Here is an 18,596-nt window from a genome sequence, read left to right as displayed (position 1 = left end):
ATTGTTTTGATTTCTATTTCCTGTTTTCAGTTTTTATATATTGAATCTTTTTTTTTTTTTGGTAGGGTTGGTGGTTTGAGTTTGAGGTACTTTGCAAGATTCCTAGTACAAGAGCACCCTCTATGTCAGAATAGCAAATGTGTGTGTGGTTTTTTGTTTTGTTTTTGCTGGGAGGGCATCCATATAAAAAAGGGATGGATGTCATAAGCTTATTTTGATTATTATTATTTTTTTACTTGTAGGATCCTAAATTTTTCCTCTTTTTTTCTGTCACCTTACGTTTTCTAAGGTGCTTCTCTTCCTTAACCTCTTTTTAAACCATTTTCTGCTGAAACTTTCCCTTTCCAAGATAGCCTCATTGATATCCATACCCCTTCCCCTAGTGAATTCCCTTCTTAGTAATTTGCTCTCATATACAGTAATCTTTTGCAGTATTTTTACACTTAAAATTCTCTTTCTTTTTCTGCTGTTGATTTTATGCCCTTTTGTGCCCACCACCAATTCTGGGCTGCTTTCTTCTTGGCAGTTTTATCAGACTGTCATAGGTTTCTGTGAAGTTTCATGATAAAAAGCATGAAAAATAACTCTCTGGCATTGAGGACTGACTTTTCTCCATGCATGTAATTCGAAGTTTGGTGAGCCTCTTTGTTCTAGTTATGCATAGGACATAGGTTTACATCTTTAGTTTTTCTGAGTTGGAGTTGGAACATTCAGATTTATTTACTCGGGTACAAGTAGTATTTAAATTAGAGTTGTTTTGAGAATGTTTTCTGATATTTTTCCCTTAGTATAGTTATAATCTATTATAGAAGGATTAAAAATATTTTGACATCTATATAAATATTTATGGGTCTTTATTATTAGTTTTGCTTGCTGAATATAATACTTTATTAAAGAAAGACAGCTGTATTTCTTCTTTCCCCAAATTAATAATGTCAGCATTGACATTTAAAATCAATAAGAATTCCAAATTATTTTTGTTTAAAAACTCCCTAATTAAATGAACCTGGTCTTATTTACTTCCACATTTTCCAAAGAAATGTAGTTGTCATCAGCAGGAGCTTCTTGGGACAATTATCATGATGACATTACTGTGGCTGCTGATAAATATGCATTTGAAAAGTGTTCATTTATTTTAAATGTTTTTGAAATTTAACTTCTGTTGATTTTGATATATACTGTCTCTTGTTGCTTATGTTAGCCTAAAGAAATATTTTTTTACAATTAAGATCGCAAAGAAAACTAGTTCTATAATTCTCATTTTAAGGAAAGGTAGAATGTAAACATATTAAACGATAATAGAATGACTTCCCTTTTACTAAAGAGAGACCTGTATTTGTCATATGACTAGTTCGTTTCTAAAAATAGATCATTTGGGGTTTAGGAAGAGAGTTGTGGTAATATAACTAGAACACTTGAATGTTACTTAAGGTAACTATTATCTGAATATGTCCGTAAATTTTAAAAGCTATAATAGAAACCTTATAACAATAGTCAGTGAGATTAAAAGGTAATATTTTATCTATATTCTACCATCCCCAATCAATACTTACAAGTTTTCTTTATATAATTTTATCATTTTATGTTCTTAGATTTACCATTTTCATCTTAATTTCTCCATTTAACATATACTGCATATTTTTTACTACAAACCTTTCCTACTGTTCAATTATACATTTATTTTAAAATTTGTTATACCTTTATTTTAATATAAAATATCTATGTTGGGCATTTTAAACATAGCAGTGGACAGTGTCACTGATTTAGAACACCTCAAAAGCAGGCTGGGATTTATTTATTTTCCCATTTAGGTTAATTTTAAAGAAATTCTTTTGATGACATTTAACTTTCTGATAGAAAACTGAGTCCTAGGAAGACAAATTTGGTCTGTGGCTACTGAAAAACTGAGTTGCATATATTTTTTTATGTGAAGTTTCCTCTCCTTAATATGGTTACAAAATGATGTTTAATGAATATATTGGTAGTTCATAACTAAGCTGTGGGGATAAGACACCATTTTACAAGTTATTGATTCAATGTCAGTAAAAGCCTCACTGTTGTGGGCAAAAAAAAACCACACCTCTGAGTTTGTGCAGATGTTTTGTTGTGATAGATCTATTATCCAGCTATTAGAAGATAAATGACTGATCTTTCCCATTTTCCATGCCTCAAGAAAATTGAAATAAGAAGGGGAATATCATTTGAGCTGTATGATTAGGGCAGGTTGGATGGCCATTAATTTAAGAGAAGAAAATCTTGGCAGCATTGGCCAACTTATACTGTATTATCAATCAAACCTGATGCACTTCTTGTGATGACCCAGCACTCTCAGGTTTTTGCAACGTTAATTAGAATTCATGACAAAATAGATGCAAGGAAACGTTTTGTACCCTTCATAATTTTATAGAAAATTTATTGTTATTAGTGGAACCATTTGCTTAGTGTGATTTTTTTCATTACCAGCTTGTCAACTAGCATAGATAATCTGGAGAAAATATGAACTCCATAGATGGGGTGTCACTTTTGTTGATGGTTCATGTAGTTTACCTTGGAGCACAGCTAATGGCTGAAGTTCATAGCAACAGCACAGAAAAACGTTGCAACCAGGGGAAGATAAATGAACCATGTTTATTGCTTTAATATAAAAAATACATAAATGGAAAACTGCATTTGAATTTGATGAGCTCATTGCTAGTTTTGTTGGAGTGATTTATTTTTCTCCTTATATAAAAAGCTACTGTTGACACAGTAAGATGGAAATTAACTGTCTTTTTTAGGGAAACTAATATTTTTGGTTTTAAAATCTCAGTAGATCGTTTTATTTTAATTCTGGGAGTTTTATAAAATATTGAACATTTAACAGACTAGAATTATCAATTCTTCTTGTAGTGTTTTAGCCTAGGGTGAGTTTCTTGAAACAATACAACAAAATACCGAAAACAGCCAGTTTTATTTTGTGGAGGCACTTTTTTTTTTTTACATCCTTACTAATTATCTGTTTCCTTAAACTTTATTTGTACTTAATTCTTTCCTTTCTTTTTTATGTACTTTGTTAGTACTTAAGAATTATTTTGTATCCATAGCTCTTGGTTAAATAAATTTAATACCATGTGGTAGCTGATTTTTAATTGGTAACTACTAAACAATTTGAAAATAAGAATCTCTAGGCATAAGCAAAATGACTTGATATTACATAATAATTCTTGGATTTAAACTTTGTTAAATTACTATTTCACTCCCATGGATTATTTTATTCTAAGTGGTATTATTTATTTTTGTGCTTGAATACCTTTTACCAACTGATACATATATTTTATATTAACAAGATTGACATAAAGCATGTAAGTATAGATATATATTTAAAAATTGCTTCATTATTATATAGTTTGATGCCATAAATTTAGTTGTTTTAGGAGATTTTTAAATGATACTAATTCTATCCTTTTGAAATATAGTTATCACAGAATATAATTTTTAAGGAGTGATTTATGCAGAAGACCTCAAAATGTCAAGTTAAAAACACAAACTTCACTTTCTGTATCAATAACAAATAGAAAATTATATGTATAATACATTTTTATTTAGTTCACACAAATAATCAGTCCTTTGCTTTTTCAATTGAGGTGCATACATGCTGAGACCAGCAGGCACCAGTACATGGGCAGGGCTGGAGTCAATAAATGCAGCTTCACGTTTATACTGATTGGTAATTCATAAAATCCCCGCAGGACTAGAAACTTGTTTAGCATAATAGCAAGTCTATATTCTGAGCTGTTTTCTTTCAATTGTATTGTTGGTTGCATATTAATAAACTAAATGTCAGCCAAGTAAAGGGACAAACATTAAAAATATGAATATCATTGTATCTAATATTTTTCAAAAAGTACCATTTCAGTAAGTTATACTTCTATTTAATTGCTTATTTTAAGTCATTGGGGAAATTTTAGATGCTAAAATGAAGATCCCTGGTGTTCAGAAAGAATATGATATTAATTTACTTTTTCAAAAGCATTTTATATTGTTGGCTAAGTGCACACATATCAGTGGTACATATGTAGAAGTATTTGTATATTATTTATTTTGCTTAGTTTGTATCTTTATACTAAAGACATCTTGCTTTTGCCTCTTTGCAAAAGCGTGAGAATTCCAGAAACAGATAGGTGGTTCATTAATTGGTCTTAGAGAAAGCTGCCTTTTGTTGGTAATACATTAGTTGAACTTACACACATCGTTACAAAAATGGTAAAATGTACTAAATATTTAGCCTGTGTTTTCTTTGTAAATAAATAATATTGGTAAAAACAGGTGGATTAAAATGTGTAAGATATGAAAGTATTTTTGTTTGAAAATCATTTGTGAATTCTCCACACACATTTTAAGATAAATTTATTGTGAAATTATTGTCATTCTCATTGTAAACGGACATGATGTCATCCTTGTTGTTGTCTTGATTCTGTTTCTGAATATTGTCATGTACTGAATAATGAATCTTTAGAATTTAGGTTACCTTTAAATATGAAAAACCCATAATGAATATGTTTAATCCACATAAGAACAATTTAACCTGATGAAATAAAAAATTACCAGAATTTCTACTTGTAATACTTCAGAAAAATATTAGCTTTGTAGACACGTTACAACTTTTAAAATTATTCTTTGAGGGAGTGACACTTGAAAACTTGTTATTTAAGTATGTGTTATCATTTTTAATTAAATGACTAAATACTTTAAATATTGATTATCATAACACTTAATTGTACTTCTGTAATGCAAGAATTGAATCTTTGGTGTCAGGAAAACTTTTTTGTAATGTTCCATTTCTTTCCTTTCTAGTTGGTAGCTGGCAGTGTTGTGATGGCTTTTGAGGAAGTCTGCCCGGATAGAATAGATCTCATTCACAAGAATTACCGCAAGCTCTGTAATTTACTAGTTGATGTTGAAGAATGGGGACAGGTTGTCATAATCCACATGTTAACTCGATATGCTCGTACACAGTTCGTCAGTCCTTGGAAAGAGGTAAGTGTGGAATAATCTTCCACTTATAAAATATACTAAGGAAATGGATGAATTTTAAAAAATGTGTACAACAAAAGTAAGAGTACTAAAACATAGAAACTGTCTTTAAGGAGATCTCATTTTTCTCATGTTCTTTTGGAAAGCAGGAAATGATAAAAATGCAAGGATAATTGGTAATTATTTTGGCACTGGTTGATATCTACAATGGCATGGTGTATAAAATTTTGGGTTATTCTACTTAAAAATCAAAGTATATTTTAATTATTCATACATTAAAAGTCTTATGTCACATGGGCTCTTAAATTGATTCAGCTTTAGTGATCATCTGGGCTTTTGTTTTATAAAGTTAACTTTATCATTGAGCAAAGTAAACTTTTGATGACACGCTGGTTTAAACAATATGTCTGTGCTTCAGAAATCTTGGCCTTTTCATGTAAATGGTAACTTGGACAAGATATTTTTGTTGCTGATAGCTAGTTGTTTGATTTTAGTTCCTTTCCAGAATGCTATTCAGATTTTTTTTCAGTTGTGTAGGTTATAGATAATTTTGTCTTACCTAGCCCTCGTCATTATTTAATAAAGCATTTTTATTTTTTATTTTTCTAATTTTTTAAAGTCCTTGCCTGAGAATATATTTTGATTTTAGAGACAGAGGAAGGGTGAGGGTGGAGAGAGAGGGAAGGAGAGAGGGAGAGAGAGCGTGAGCGAGCGAGCCGGGTGGGGGAGACGGAGGGAGGCATCCATATAAGAGAAAAATATCGATTGGTTGCTTCCCGCGTATATCCCTACTGGAGATTGAACTGCAGCCTAGGTATGTGCCTTGAGTGGGAATCGTACTCACAACCTTTTGGTGTATGGGAAGATGCTCCAACCAACTGAGCCACCTGGCTAGGGCTTTAATGAAATTTTTTCTTGTATTCTCCTGTCACCATCAAATTATTTTAGTAGCTGTGTGCAAATGATCCTTTGCTTTGTCATTATGTAGAAATTGGAGTTAAAATATATACTTATTTACTATATCTTCTAAAAATATGTAATGAATTTCAAAACTGTCTTTGTAGTTTGTCCTTTTGTGTTTCTGTTCCTTGAATTTTAGGCTCATTTTGGATAAAAATTCATGTTTAAAGCTATTTGCAAAACAGAGAAATTAAGTTCTACACTTCCATATTTATTTATACTTTGAATAGACAATTTGAAAACGTGGGACTATATGCATACTTTATTTTTACGTTAACTCTATGAACTTAATTATTACAAACCTGGAATGAACTCTGGTCATTGTCCTTGTACACTGGAATTGGGCTAAATTTCTTATCTTTGCCACTTATTTGCAATCTGACCTAGGCTTTATTTTAAATTACATGGTTTATAGACTGATTTACCAGTTTTCAAGCGTGCACCTCTGCCCTCAGGATGCTGCAGTACTACCCTGGCACAACCAAGGGGTGGGGCTCTAGACTGTGCAGCTTGCAAGGCCCTTGCTGCTGTTCCAGAGTAGTCTTCACCTTTGCTTGCCTCTCGTGTGCAGCTTTGCATATGATTTCCTTTGAGAAAGGTTCCTTGACTAAAAGAAAAGGAAAAATCTCACTAAAATAGAAGATTCATAAAGGTTTAACTAAGTATAATTATATGTATTCTTTTATGAAATCTTTTTTAAAAAGATTTTTATTTATTTATTTTTAGAGGGGAAGGGAGGGAGAAAGAGAGGGGGAGAAACAGCAGTGTGCCAGAGATACATCTTTTGGTTGCCTTTCACACACCCCCAACTGGGACCCTGGCCTGCAAACCAAGCATGTACGCTGAGTGGGAATTGAACTGGTGACCTTTCTGTTCTGAGGCTGGCACCCAATCCTCTGAGCCACACCAGCCGGGGTAATTATATATGTATTCCTAAAACATTATAGAAGCAATTCAAGCACATGATGAAATAAATGTCTTTCTTTTCATAATTTCTTGGTAGACCCTTTAGATGCATTTACTGGCAACCACTTAATTTCAGTTGTTCTAGTGGGCTTAAATTTTATTTTGGATAACACACAATTTAAAATAATATCAGTTGACACCAAAATAATCAAGATAACAGGTTTGCATCTCATTGGATACATATATGTTCTGTTTATTACCAGTGGACATGATTTGGAAGGTCATCCTTTACAGTAGTATTAAAAGTAAGAGATTGTCAAAGATGTTAGACTTTTAGTGCAAATACAGTTTACAAGAATAAGGTTCCGATGGATTATTATCATTCAGGTCATGCCCATGGTCACTCTTTCATTCACCCCATCTCAGATTTCTCTGTGGCTGGTTATGGTTCTGCTTTATAGAGAAACTTTAGGGTGAGCAGCCACATCGCTTTTAGTCTTGAAGACTTTTTGGCTTAAACTTTAAGTTGCATCCAACTTTTTAGGACTACATGTGGTAATTTAACTTTGAAAGTTGGCAAACACTTACAAAGCAACATTTGACCATACCTGGAAGAAACTGAGAAGTATTTGGCATTTATACCTGTTTTCATTTTTCGCTTTTTATGTTGTAAAAAGCATACCATGAAGTAAAGTACTGTTCAAGAGTATTATAGAATAGAAAGGTAAAATGTAACAGTACTCCAGCAGAGTAAGTGCTGAGTTGTTACCATCCTTTTTTTAAAAAATATTTTTTTAAATCCTCACTCAAGGATATGTTCATTGATTTTAGAAGAGTGAGGAATGGAGAGAGACAAAAAGAGAAACATCGACGTGAGAGAGAAACATCAATCAGTTGCCCCCTATCTGCACCCCAAGTGGAGAGCTAACCCACAACTTTGGTATGTGCCCTGACTGGGAATTGAACCTATCACCTTTTTATGTACAGGACAGGATGATGCTCCAACCAGTTGAGCCAGCCAGCCAGGGCATTACCATTCTTTTTATCATTTTATCATCAATACTTGACTACTTTAAAAAAAAGATTTTATTTATTTAGTTTTAGAGATAGGAGAAAGGTGGGAGATAGGGAGAGAAACATTGCCCTGACTTGGGACCAAACCTACAACCCAGGCATGTGCTCTGACTGGGGGTTGAGCTTGTGAACTTTCACTTTGTGGTACAATGCCCAACCAACTGGGCCACGGCGGTCACGGTGATACTTGAATACTATTTTATTTTTTCAAATGAAATCAGCAGATTAAATAGGTGTTCATTCTAGTACCCCCATCCCATTTTACCTAACAGACAAATCATTTGCATAAAATGCTATTCGAACATCACTTTATGATATATAAAGGGCCATTTATCTAGAAGTGAAGGAATTTGCATGTGAGAAAAGTGTCACTAAAATAACATATTGATTTGTTATATAAAATAAAACTGCCTAAAATACAAAATTCATTAAAATTAAGAGGTTTCCTTCTCAACACTAAAAGAAAATGTGAAAAATAATACTGTTAATACTTTGTATTTAGCAATTTAATAGTTTGCTGTACTTTCTTATGTAGTATTTTATTTGAGATAGGGCAGTGGAAATTATTAAATCCATTTTATAAATGACCCACCTAAGGTAATGTTGCTTTTAAAAGGTGGAACCAGAAATATAAACAGAATAAGTAATCTGATGCTTATATCAACATTCTTTTCTTTATGTTTTATAACTCCGTAACTTTTAAATTAACGTATCTTTTTGCTACTTTGATAAGTTCTATGAGTTTGCTTATTCTGTTCCAGTCAAAGCTAATTTTGAAGCTCCCTAATCCATAGTAGTCAGACATTGCCATTAGCTAACAACCATAATTAAATTTACTTTTCACAAAGGTGTTTCTCATTGAATTGCCTAAAACATTTGTTTATGTTTATATGCTTGAAAGGTAGCAAAACTGTTTTTTTGAGGAACTAAAAGTTAGTGGAAATACTTTTAAGATGAGCTGATGTACATGCATTTGTCAATAAGTTCTTAAATAAATACATCATATACCGCCAGGTTTCTTCAGAGGCAGAAGAGATTTTTAATTTAGCTTATTTGCATCATTATAGATCAGTATTTAGGCTGTTTATATGTAAATGTATGATTTGAGGAACAATTAAGTTTTGACAAAGTAGATTGCAGTCATATCAATTGCAGTTCATTTTCTATAATTTTTCTAACTGACATCTTTGATGATAAATAGTGGATGCAAAGTCAAAGCCGATTATACAGTGCACTAGGAATTCATGGGACTGTCAGGGAGAAGACCGATTGACTTTAAATTTACATATTAATGAGAAGATTTGTTAAGAGGGTGCTTGACTATAGAAAATAACAGCGTATTTATAGGGCACGACATTTTATAAATAAAGCTGATGCAGGAAAATGGAAATTAAACCTTTTAGGTTAATAAATTCGAGAGACTGCTAAAATGCATGTTTGCATTTTTATTTTCTTAAACTTACCTTACTCTTTGCAGTCCATGTGGATTGTTTTTTCATTCTAGGTCAAGTTTGTATAATTTTCAAGGATATAAAATTACTTAAATATTTTCTTTGTGTTATTCAGACCTATAAGGGTAGAATACTTGAAGCATAAATATAAATCTCTAAGACTAAAGTTGCTTTTATGGGAAGTAATGGACTTTAAAAAGTGTTATAAAACACCAAGTGAATTTTAAGAGTGATTGAAAAAAACCTGTAGTGTCATTAATTATTAATAGAAATAAAACTGGCGCTGGGGACTAACAGGAATGTTTCTGATTTTATTAATACAGCTTTTTAAAGTTAAACTTTTTCAAGGAAGTAACAGTTTTGCAAGAGATAGCAAAATATTTTATTTTAGTAATTTGGAACTTAAAACTCTCTATATTTACAGTTCTTTTTGCATATGAATCCAGGTAGTATAATTTTGGCAGCAGTATGTATACCTTTTGAAATGGAGTAATTAATCTACTTTTATTTCTCTCCATATATCAGTATTTAATTATAAAACCCTATATAGGTGTAAAAAAGTTCCAAGTTTAGAATTTTTTAAAAAGAACATTTCAGATTCATTTCTTAAGCTTTTTAGGGATAGCTATAAAATACAAACTTACCAGAACACAAAATTCATATGCTGTACATAATTCTTGATTAGCAATTTTTGGAAAAACAATGGTACTTTGGGGAAGGGTTCAAGACTTCACAGTTAGGTCTTATCTTAGAAGGCCTAAGTGTTAGAGATTATTTTTTATTGAATTTTAATTTTCTTACAGGTTAATTTTCTTTATAAATTTTGTATTGTTTCCTACTAATGGACTGTTTGTTAATCTTACTATTCTGTGGAACTTTGGAAAAACAAAATAGTGAGTAGTTGTAGAATCCATGCTTCTCATTGAATTGTCTAAAACATTTGTTTATGTTTATATGCTTGAAAGGTAGCAAAACTGTTTTTTTGAGGAACTAAAAGTTAGTGGAAATACTTTTAAGATGAGCTGATGTACATGCATTTGTGTATAAATGTGAATAAAAAAGCTTTTGTGTGCTTTTTCAGACAACTATTGGTGAAGGGTTCAATGTGCAGTTTAATTGGAAACTGTGGACCATGTGCTGATATTGAAATGAAGTCTCCTTTCCATTCATAAGTTATGAAGCATTCATCTTAAAGATTCCTTATTCTTTTGTTCTTCATAATTTATTTTTGACTGGAATTTTTTTAACTCATGAAGTTCCTTTTAAAAAATATTTTACATTTTATCCAAGTAACATGTAAATGGTTTTTAAAAAGTTAAATAATACTGCAAGGATTGTAAGAAACATTTTTTTGTCCTACACTTCCCCATATGTGAATTAGCTACTTCAAGTTCTTCATGGCTTTTGTGTGTATCTGTGTACTTAACTTTTTCCATTTCTAAGTGATACATATAGTATTGCTGTTTCGTCATTTACCAGTTTTAGACATTATATTTTGACTTCCTGTTATGGAAATGGGGAATTTAGCATTCTTGTAATATATTACCTCATGATTCTACTTTCCCTGTTCCTTCTTGCCATATAATCATATGACAATTTTCAACCATCGTGTATTATTTAATTATTACTTTATAAATATTACATATGCTGTACAGTAACATTTTTATCTTTTTCCTTGTGGAACTTCTGCTTCTTCCTAGAATAAAAAATTGTGTCACTTTAATTTGTTCAGTTTATTTATCATGTCACTATTGCAAAACATTATAAATTTTCTGTTGCGATATTAAATTCTTTAAATATTATTTTAGATAAACTTATTGAGATACTTCTAATTGGCTACCTAATATCAATTCTTTACTTCCCCCAGCTTTTAAAATAGCAGAATCCATTTTGTTTAGGGTAGTGATATATCCAGTTAAAAATAATCAACTTTCCAACTTCCTCACACTCCCTTGGAGTCAGAAATGGCTAAATTACCCAATTGTGGAAATTGTGATATTTGTGGAAATATCATTTGGGATTCTGGGAAACAATGGTTTTATGACAGACTTACTTCACATACATTACTTTGTCTTTTCTCATTATTCCTTCCTGGAATGTATATGCGATTAGAGGTACAGCAGCCAGTATTTGCAAGCCTGAGGATAAAGCCATACTCTGGAAATGGATGGAACTGAAAATGAAAAAATCTTTTTCTTACAGAGCTACCTTACTTGGTATATACCTGAATGTAGTCCTAACTAGTATAGTTGTTAAATCCATGAAGTATTCCAACAGCTTCATATTCTTCTAGGAAACATACTCTTGGAGGCTATATTCTCCTGTTCTAACCTGGTTGCTTGCTACACAGCTGTATTTCTGGAACTTAATAATTTCCTCTCTCTTTCATGTTAAATTCCCTATATTTTAGAGATTCCTTTGTATAGGGTCATCTTTTCTGGTCTTTCTGGTTTTGATAGAGTACATCTTCCACTATCTTATTAAGGACATGTGGGTGAGAGAGACTTTCAGTGTCATTCTCACATTGACTGAGATTTTGCCTGGGCTCTTGGATCATGATTCTCTCAGGTGTAATGTGTTTTAAATGTATTGTTGGTTTTGTACTTGACATCTTGGCTGGATATAATTCTCTTGGATGATACTCCCCCCCTCCTGCCCCCTTCTTCTGGAACTCTGTAACCATAGCTTTTGCAGGTAACTTGATTTTTTTGTTTGTGTCTTCAAATCTGTTTATTTTTAAAAGATTTTATTGACTTTTTAAAGAGAGGGAAGGGAGGGGGAGAGAGAGAAACATTGATTAGGTGCCTCTTGCACCACCACCCCCAACTGGGGACCCATTCCACCACCCAGACATGTGCCCTGACCAGGAATGAAACCGGCAACCCTTCGGTTTGCAAGCCAGTGCTCAGACTCACTGAGCCACACCAGCCAGGGCCTTTTTTTAATTTTTTAATCTTTGAAAATTAGTGAGGTTGCATTTCAGTATGGGTCATTCTATACATTCTGCACATTCACTTTCTTTCTTTCAGGGAATTAAAATTTTTCTTTTTCTTTGATGCTCCAGGAATACTAGTATTCTACTTTATGATCTTTATCTACTCTCTGTTATCTTTTTTAAAAATTGCTCTAATATTTGCATTTCTATTTGGATTTGTATTAACTCAGGTCTTGGTCAGTAATTTGATTTTAAGTGATCTAATTTTTACTTAGTTTGATAATGATAGTGCTTTGGTCTTTATTTGTTCAGTTTCAGTCTTATGTTTCCTTTAGTTTATAGTTTTATCTCAGTCTATAGTTTTGTCATCTCATATCTGAACTTATATTTTTTTGTCTTTATGTTCTTAGTTCTTGGAAAATTTACTTTTGATATATAGGGGATTTTTTTCCAGAATGATTTTTTTTTTTGCCTGTCTTTTTTCCCTCTTGTGCTATGAATATGGTGCATCGTTATTATGCCCTTTTCATATTGCAAATACTTGGGGTGCTCTGATACAAACATTTTATTTGTTCTAACATAGTGTGGCTTCTTAATTCCACCCCACCACACCTAAAGACAGTTTGTTTCTTTCTCTCAGTTTCAGTTTGTGATATGGATATTTTATGCCTTATTCTTTTTGTTTCAGTAGCCTTAGGACATTTGGGGAAAGGATTAATTTGTGGGATAGTAAATTCAGTCTCAGCAGAGATTGAAGTCTTTGTTTAGGACACTTGGAGGTTTTTTCTGGAATTTTCTTTTTTTAAGTATATTTAATTGATTATGTTATTACAGTTGTCCCATTTTTTTCTCCCCTTTATTCCCCTCCCCCTTCCCACCAGCATACCTTCCCCTTAGTTCATGTCCATGGGTCATACATGTAGTTCTTTGGCTCCTCCATTTCCTCTACTATTCTTAACCTCCCTTGTATATTTTGTATGCACCATTTATACTTCTTATTCCCTGTACTTTTTCCTCCAGTCGCCCCTCCCCCTCCCAACTGATAACCCTCAATGTGATCTTCATTTCTGTAGTTCTGTTCCTGTTCTAGTTGTTATACTATGCATATCATAGTTAGACTTCTAAAATCAAAAGAGAAAAAGACAACCTTAAAAGTAGACAGAGGTAAACAGTCCATCATACACAGAAGAACAGTGATATGACTAACTGCTGATCAGAATCAGTGGAGTCAAGAAAACAATGGAATATCTCCTTCCTTTCTTCCTCTGTAGGTTTTTTGCTTTACTTTTTATTTATTTATTTTTTTGCCTTAAAAGTTTTTGAATTGGTGTTTCTTGCACCCTTAGTTTCCTACCCTTGCTTTATTAGAGTACAGATATTAAAGTTCTCATAAGATTTAAAAAATGAAAAACAAATACTTTACTGATTTCTTCCCTCCACAAATACCTACAAGTATTTCAAAACCTCTGCTGTAACCCTGTAACCTTTTAAAAATGTAAAAGGACAATTATATTTACCAATTTCAATTCGATAATGATTTACCTTCTCTTATATATTCTTTTTATTTCCGGGGCAAAGGCAAGGAAGAAATGAATACATAGGGAATTATAATTAGTTCTTTTTAGATTGGTCTTAATCATATTGCATAATTTATGATTGAATGAGATCTATTCCAAAATACATTCTGCTTAACAAAAGCAATTATTTATTTTCCATCATTAGATTGAGATTAGCTAGTTTTCAAATAATTGGGACCCTTTTTTGGGGGGGGGGGCGTTTGTCTTGGAACCTTTAGGCCTAAGTTCAACAAGGGTCATGAGTATATTTTTCTTCAGAGAAGTTTGGAAAAATGCCTTATGTAGATTGGGGGGGAGGGTTCTGCCTGCAGAGCCCCACCCTCCCTCTGCCAGGGATGAGAATAAATTTTCCAAGATATGATTTGCTTGGGGAGGAAAGGTGTCCAATCTCTCAAGGGAGGAAGACCAGGAACCTGTTCCTTAGTGGGCTTTTAATGGGTTCAGTTCGCACAGGAATACAGGTAAAGCTAATCAATCATTGTCAGGCGGTAAGGATCAAACAATAGGTAATATTCAAAGAACTATGAGGGCTATTGTGAGTCAGGGTCAGTTAGCTAAAGGGCAATAAAACTTTGGGACCCGTCATTAGCTAACCAGTCATCTGCCCCAGGGGCCAAGCAGGGTGAAGTAGAAGGGGGCAGAGGCTGGAGCCCCTGCCAGGAAGATAAGCTTTGTCTCCTTAGTGGCTTATGGTCCCAAGGTCTCTAGTCAGCCTTAGCCATGTGGGTTACAGCTTCCCCAACAGATTCTGCAGATTTCTCAGTAATGTAAGATTGGAAACTCCTGCATTCAGAAAACTTGTTTCTTATATCGTGGAGCTGAACATAGTCATAAGAATTGAAAAGAAGTGTTGTGGGCAGTGAACACTGAATTTTCATAGTGGCTCAACACAAAGTTACTGGGCACATGTGTTTCTGTAATTGTGATGTATTGAGGGAGATTCGGTGTTCAGTGGTCCTCAAACCCACACTTCCACCTGTGTGGTATAATGGTCACTGGGCTGTGGTATAAAACATGTAAAATGAACAAAGCAGTTACCTCACAAGAGGAAAGAAAGTCTCAATCCAGTATTCGTATCCTTGGGTTGTTTTATATAGACCTGATTTGGGGGGAAGGAGACTTCTTTTTTTTTCTTTGAGAAAAATACTAAATTTAATGTTTTATTACATATGAGATATTTTTCTCTGATAAGGTATGCCATACATATTGAATAGCTGTTTTAACTAAGTGGTTATGATAATGCTAATCTCCTACCTACTTTGGTCTTGTCAGTTTCGTCTATCCCAGTGTCACATGTACCACCAATATACTGCTATGGTATCTGTGAATTGAATGTTTGTGTTTCCTGAAACCCATACATAGAAGCCCTAACTCCCAGTGCGATGGGATTTGGAGATGGGGACTTGGGGAGGTGATTAGGTTTAAATGAAGTCATAAAGGTGGGGTCCTCATCATGGGAATAGTGCCCTTGTAAGAGGAGACACTGGGGAGCTTGCTTCTCCTCTTTTTCTCTGCCATGTGAGGACGTAGTGACAAGGCAGCCATCTGCAGTCCCTAGGAAGTGGGTTCTTACCAGGAACTGAATCTACAGGCACCTTGATCTTGGACTTCCCAGCCTCCAAAATTGTTAGAAATAAATGTCTGTTGTTCAAGCTACCCAGTCGATGGTGTTTTGTTTAGTTGCAGGAGCTGACTCAAACAGTAAGAGAATGTTTAATATATTCCTCTGTATAGCTTTAAGCATTGTATAATAGTCTGAGTCCATAGCAGACTATGGAGATTTTGTCCTGGTACAAATCTTAAGATAATGCTAGGCTATGGAGGAATTTTGAAGGCAGGTGGGTATATCAGTGTCTTCTTCTTAACTACTACAAATGCCAAAGGGGGAGATAACAGAATGAAGAATGTTCCTGAGGTAAAATCCTGGCCCCACCACTTTTAATCTCTGAGATTATTGACAATTCATATTAATGTGTGCTCTTCATCTCTTTCATCTGTGAAAAAGATAGTGAATACTGCTTTGCTTTACTTCATGGGGTTAATTTAAGGATTCAGTAAACTACAGTACCTTTGTTAAGGTACTATACTAGTATTAGAGGTTACTTCAGTTGAAGTTGCATCTTTTTGTAGGATTATTTTCCATCTATAACTCTTTGGTGAGTTGTCTGTTCAGGTCTTTTGCCCCTTTTTAATTGAGTTACTTACTTTCTTACTGAGTTTTAAGAGTTCTTTGTGTATTTTGGATAACTGCCCTTTATCAGATGTGTCTTTTCTGAATATTTCTCCAAGTCTGTGGTGTGGCTTTGCTTTGTCTTGACATTTATTGTCTTTTGCAGAGCATTTTTTATTTTAATGAAGTTGAACTTATCAGTTGTTTCTTTCATGAGTCATGTCCTTGGTTTTGTAACTAGAAGTCATCATTATAGCCAAGGTGATTTAGATTTCCACATAGGTTATCTTATAGAAAATAATAATTTAAAAATGTATTTGTTTATGAACCTTTTGAGTGGATTTTTAATTACTTAATTTCTTAGAGGGGAAATGAGGAAGAAAGAGGAAGGGAAACATCAGTGAAAGAGAGACACATCAGTGTGAGGGAGAAACATTGATTGGTTGCTTCTCCTATGTGCCCTGACCAGGGACTGAACCTATATAACCTAGGCGTGTGCCCAACCAACTGAGTCACATTAGCCAGGGCCTTTTTGATTGAATTTTTGTGATGGGTCTAAGGAATATGTCTAGATTAATTTTTTTGCTTGTAGATGCGTAGTTCCAGTACCATTTGTTAAAAAGACTGTCTTTTTGCCATTGTATTGCATTTGCTCCCTTGTCTATAGTGTGTTGACTATATAATATAGTGAAATATATGAGTCTACTTTGTGGTTCTCTGTTCCATTAATGTCTGTTCTTTCATTGATATAACGTTCTTGATTACTATAGCTTTATAGTAGATACTGAAGTCACACTCACTGTTTAAATTTTTAGTTATGGGAAAATTTAAGTATACACTAAAGTAGTCCTCTAACAGTTTAATGAACTGATATGCACATCACCTAGCTACAACTTTAACTCTATCCCCTTCCCACTTCTATTCTCAGATTTTATGTAAAATGCTGGCTGCTATATAATTTCATGTGTATCTGTTCAAAATGTATTTCCAAAACACTGTCTTCACTTTAAAAAAACTACAAAGCTTTCTCACATATAAGTTGGTCTCTATTTTCCAAATGAGAGGCTTAAACCTTTTTTTTAGGTTCAGCTTGAATGTATACTCTTTTTAGAAACATGTATAAATATAGTTGTAGTCTTCTTATGTATAATTTCATTGTATACACACACTGATACTTAAATCACAGAAAAATAAAATATAAATTAACTTTTATACTCATTTTATGACTTTTATTACAAACATTTTATGTGTTTGTGTTCTCAGTAAATTAGGGTTCCTTTTTGAGTCAATTAATAGTTTTCTGTCAGGAAGAATCTTCTGTTGTTTGAGATATACATCAACTTGGAGTATAGCTTTAATGCTGTCATAGAAATACATTTTAATCTTCCAGTATACATTTAGATGATATTAGCATAGTTATTTGAAATTCTTTTGTAAGGAAGACTTGGCTTCTCTCTGATTTATTTATGAGTATGGACTCAGATATTTGTTTATTCTTTGGGTTATAAATTATTATTATTATTAATTTATTTTTTTGCTCAAAAATTACAGCTTCTGCCTTAGGGAATTTGTTTGTTTAAATACTGATGATCTAAATTTATTTTTTCTGCTCTAGCTTTAGGACCAGCTATTTCTCAAGGTGCAAAAAAGTAGGTTTTATGGGTTCATTAATGTTTTTTTACATCAGTCTGATTTCTGTCAAGTGGTTCCATCTTTCGTAATAGCCATGTTGACAGCGTGGTTAAAAAAAATGCCAACATAAACCACAATATAAAATGTTGTAATTAATATCCATTAAAAACCCTATGTATGATAATGCCTTATTTCTCCAGACTTAATAGAAACAACACATGATAATTGATTATTTTTGCCATTTTGACTCAAACACTTTGAAAGCAAACTTCTGTTTTTCTGTCCCTTGATAGAGAATGCAAGATATTTCTTAATATATTCTTCTTAAAGTTTTACTTTTTATTAATCTGTATATCAGGAAAACAGATTATTAAGATGGTTTGAATTATATGCATAATACACTCTGAATAAGGACTTAATTTTAATTATTGTAGAATACAATCTAAAGGCTTCACAACAGCTATGCCAGCTATGTATGAGAGTCTTCTGTACTCAGTTCCAAACTCACAGGTGTATGACATAAATTGAGACTGAATAATATCAATTTCTGGATATGAAATATATTAGAATTCATAGAATAAGTTTTAAAAAATTAGCCAGTTCCACTGAAAATATTTCTAAAATACTGCTTGCAAATACACATGGCCATTCATTAAAATTGGTTTATCTTCTTTTATATGGGATGTTATACAGTTAGTATTTATACTAAGTCAAACAAATGAGAACTTTCTCTAGATGGATTTCAACATCTTTAAAACACATTTGATTTATTTACTCTTAAGCAGACTAATCATCTTTCTCAGTAAATCTTGTTCACCTTACTTGTTTAACTAACTTTTGTGTTTCCAGACATGGTGAAAAGAAAATTTATTTAATTA

General features: G+C 32.9%; 1 protein-coding gene across 2 annotated transcripts in view; it reads left to right on the top strand.

Moving 5' to 3' along the window:
- Positions 1-18,596, top strand: part of AP3B1 (adaptor related protein complex 3 subunit beta 1) — a 244,170-nt gene that overhangs the window by 54,568 nt on the left and 171,006 nt on the right. For both annotated transcript variants that reach the window (XM_028531358.1, XM_036020449.1), the window contains exon 7: positions 4,834-5,016. In XM_028531358.1, coding sequence (XP_028387159.1) covers positions 4,834-5,016 — 183 coding nt within the window. The remainder of the gene's footprint in view (positions 1-4,833; positions 5,017-18,596) is intronic.

The sequence above is a fragment of the Phyllostomus discolor genome, chromosome 3, assembly GCF_004126475.2.
Source record: "Phyllostomus discolor isolate MPI-MPIP mPhyDis1 chromosome 3, mPhyDis1.pri.v3, whole genome shotgun sequence".
NCBI lineage: Eukaryota > Metazoa > Chordata > Mammalia > Chiroptera > Phyllostomidae > Phyllostomus > Phyllostomus discolor.
Note: the sequence above shows the minus strand (reverse complement) of the source record. Positions and strands in the feature narration are given on the sequence as shown.